Source organism: Neltuma alba, unplaced genomic scaffold (assembly GCF_004799145.2).
Source record: "Neltuma alba isolate B1F8T4 unplaced genomic scaffold, ASM479914v2 tig00000301_pilon, whole genome shotgun sequence".
Taxonomy (NCBI): Eukaryota; Viridiplantae; Streptophyta; class Magnoliopsida; order Fabales; family Fabaceae; genus Neltuma; species Neltuma alba.
The window spans coordinates 29,121-31,627 of NW_021631998.1; the positions used below are offsets into that span (position 1 = coordinate 29,121).

Consider the following 2,507-nt stretch of genomic DNA (forward strand, 5'->3'; position numbering starts at 1 on the left):
AAATTTCTGAAGTCCACCATCTTTAGCAGATTTGGAGTACCTAAGGTATTAATCAGTGATCAGGAAACCCACTTTTACAACAAGTTGCTCACTAACTTGTTAGCAAAGTATGAGGTTTCCCACAGAGTGTCCACCCCTTATCATCCTCAAACCAATGGCCTGGCTAAAGTATCAAATAGAGAGGTTAAATGCATCCTGGAACAGATTGTCAAGCCCTCAAATAGAGACTGGAGCCTGAGACTAGACGATGCACTGTAGGCCTACCACACCTCCTACAAGACCCCAATTGATATGTCTCTGTATCAGATCATCTATGGTAAGTCCTGTCACGTTCCGATACAGATGGAGCATCAATCATACTGGGCAGTTAAGAGCTGCAATTTCAATTTGGAGGAAGCTAGCCTAAACCGACTCCTTCAAATTCAAGAACTTGAAGAAATGCGGTTAGACACCTACAATAGCTCAGACATCTACAAGCAGAAAACTAAGCTTGTCCATGATGCCAACATCTTGAGAAAGAAGTTCAAGGAGGGTGATAAGGTGTTGCGGTATCAAGCTCAATTCAAATTCAAGAAGGGTAAGTTTAAGACGAGCTGGGATACACCCCACATTGTGACGAAAGTGTATAACTTTAGGATGATAGAGCTCAAGAGGAGGGGCTACAAGAAAATGTTTCAATGCAATGGTCATCTCCTCAAGCTCTACGAAGAACCCACACTGTAACGTCTTGAGTTTTATCGGGTTTTAATAGCCTTTTTGGTTGATTTTGAGGATAGATTAGCGATTTAATCTTGATCTTGGTGTTTGGGTTGGATTTGAGGTATGTTGAGGAATAAGTGAACAGACCCTTCTCAGGGTATGTTCACCGCGGCGAAGTTTTACTTCACTGCGGCGCACCAGGTGTTCTAGGGGAAAGTATCCTTTCGAGAATGTTTCGCCGTAGTGAAGGTGAGGGCATGCCGCGGTGAAGTTTTTCTAGGCGAGTGAGAGTTTCCTTTCGGAAGCTTTCGCTGCGGCAAAGTCAGGTTTTCAGGCGAGTAATCCCTCTCGAGATTAGTTCGCCGCGGCAAAAGGTCGCAATCTATATAATCGTTGGAGGGTTCAGTTGTGCGAAAATTAGAAAATCTGAAGGTAGAGAGAGGCTCTGTTAGGGGTTTTGGTGTTTTGGCTTGGAGGGGGCATTTCTAAGGATCCATTACCTCAAGTAAGTGATTTTAACCTCTAATCTACTTTCTTTCTTGAATTTCTGAAGATCTATGGTGAAACCCTAGAGTTTTCTAGGTTGTTATGGAATTGAGGTTTTTGACCGATTGTTATGAGTTTAATTGCTTGCTTTGGGTTAGTCTAAGTATTTAATCGATGTAGTTTTCTTAGATTTGAGAACCTTGAGTTTTTGAAGCTAGGGTTTATGAGATTGGGAGGTATGTGATTGAGGATGACAATGTGGAGATTGATTTTGAGTTTTGTGATTTGGGTATGTTAAGGAGGGTTAAATTGGATGTTTAATCGGTTTAGAATGTTGTTAAGACTCTAATTGTTCAAATGGGATGTTTGGGTGTTGAATCCTATATGGGTCCTTGAGGTTATGAATTTTAATTGATGTTTGGAAAGGAATTAAGGTTTTAATGGATTTGTATGACCATGGAGTATTGCCTTGATAGTTATACCCTTTGAGTTGGGTAGAGTTTTGATGGGAGATAGGAATTTTGTGTCCCCAAATGTTGTTTTGGCCACATTATTAGTTTGAAAGCTAATACATAATGGTTGTGTGTTTGTGTGCTTGTGTAGACTGGTTGTGAGCCTTGTTGGTGCACGGGGCTGTATTGTCGGTTTGTTATTCCTTGCTCAGGCGAGAGGTAACCACTTTCCAATCCTTAGTACATGCTTCTGTGGTATTGTGAGTAGATTTATGTTTTGTGCTCCGAGTAACAATTATGTTCAAAGTGTATGTTATATATAGAAAGGAAAACCGTCTTGAGGGGTTCGATTGATGATGAATGAATCTTGGAATTGTGAAAGTTATGCCACTAAAGAAGTTACTTATGAAATGTTCAATTACTATTTGATTATGGTTTGAGCATGATGCATGAATTGGGAATTGTGTGAGAGTTTTTGATAGTTACTACCACGTGGTTAGGCCTCCATTAATGCATGATGGTTGGCTCAGTATGTCCCCCATAGTGAGGGATAGGCCTTTTGGCTCCATACGTCCCCCAGAGTGAGGGATAGGCCTTTTATGGCTCCTTACGTCCCCCATAGTGAGGGATAGGCCGGGTTTGGCTCTTGAAAATCCCCCAAAGTGAGGGATATGGTTGATGGGATTGCATCAGTGCACTCTTGCATGATTTATTGTGGCTATCATTTATAAAATGACTTGTGAACTACCCCACTTGACACCTCACGAGCACCTATTTAGTAGTACCTTGAATTGAAAGGTTGGTTACTGGGACGTTTGTCTCACCCGCGTGGTTTACAATGTTTTCAGGTGAAGGTTCTGGGCGTGTGCC

The 2,507-nt window shown here is 41.6% G+C and overlaps 1 protein-coding gene across 1 annotated transcript; it reads left to right on the forward strand.

The window, feature by feature from the left end:
- The first annotated feature begins 342 nt into the window (after positions 1 to 342).
- Positions 343 to 723, forward strand: LOC114716480 (uncharacterized). Its single transcript, XM_028901510.1, has one exon. It carries the CDS (start codon positions 343 to 345, stop codon positions 721 to 723), a length of 381 nt encoding a protein of 126 aa, XP_028757343.1.
- Positions 724 to 2,507: the final 1,784 nt, after the last annotated feature.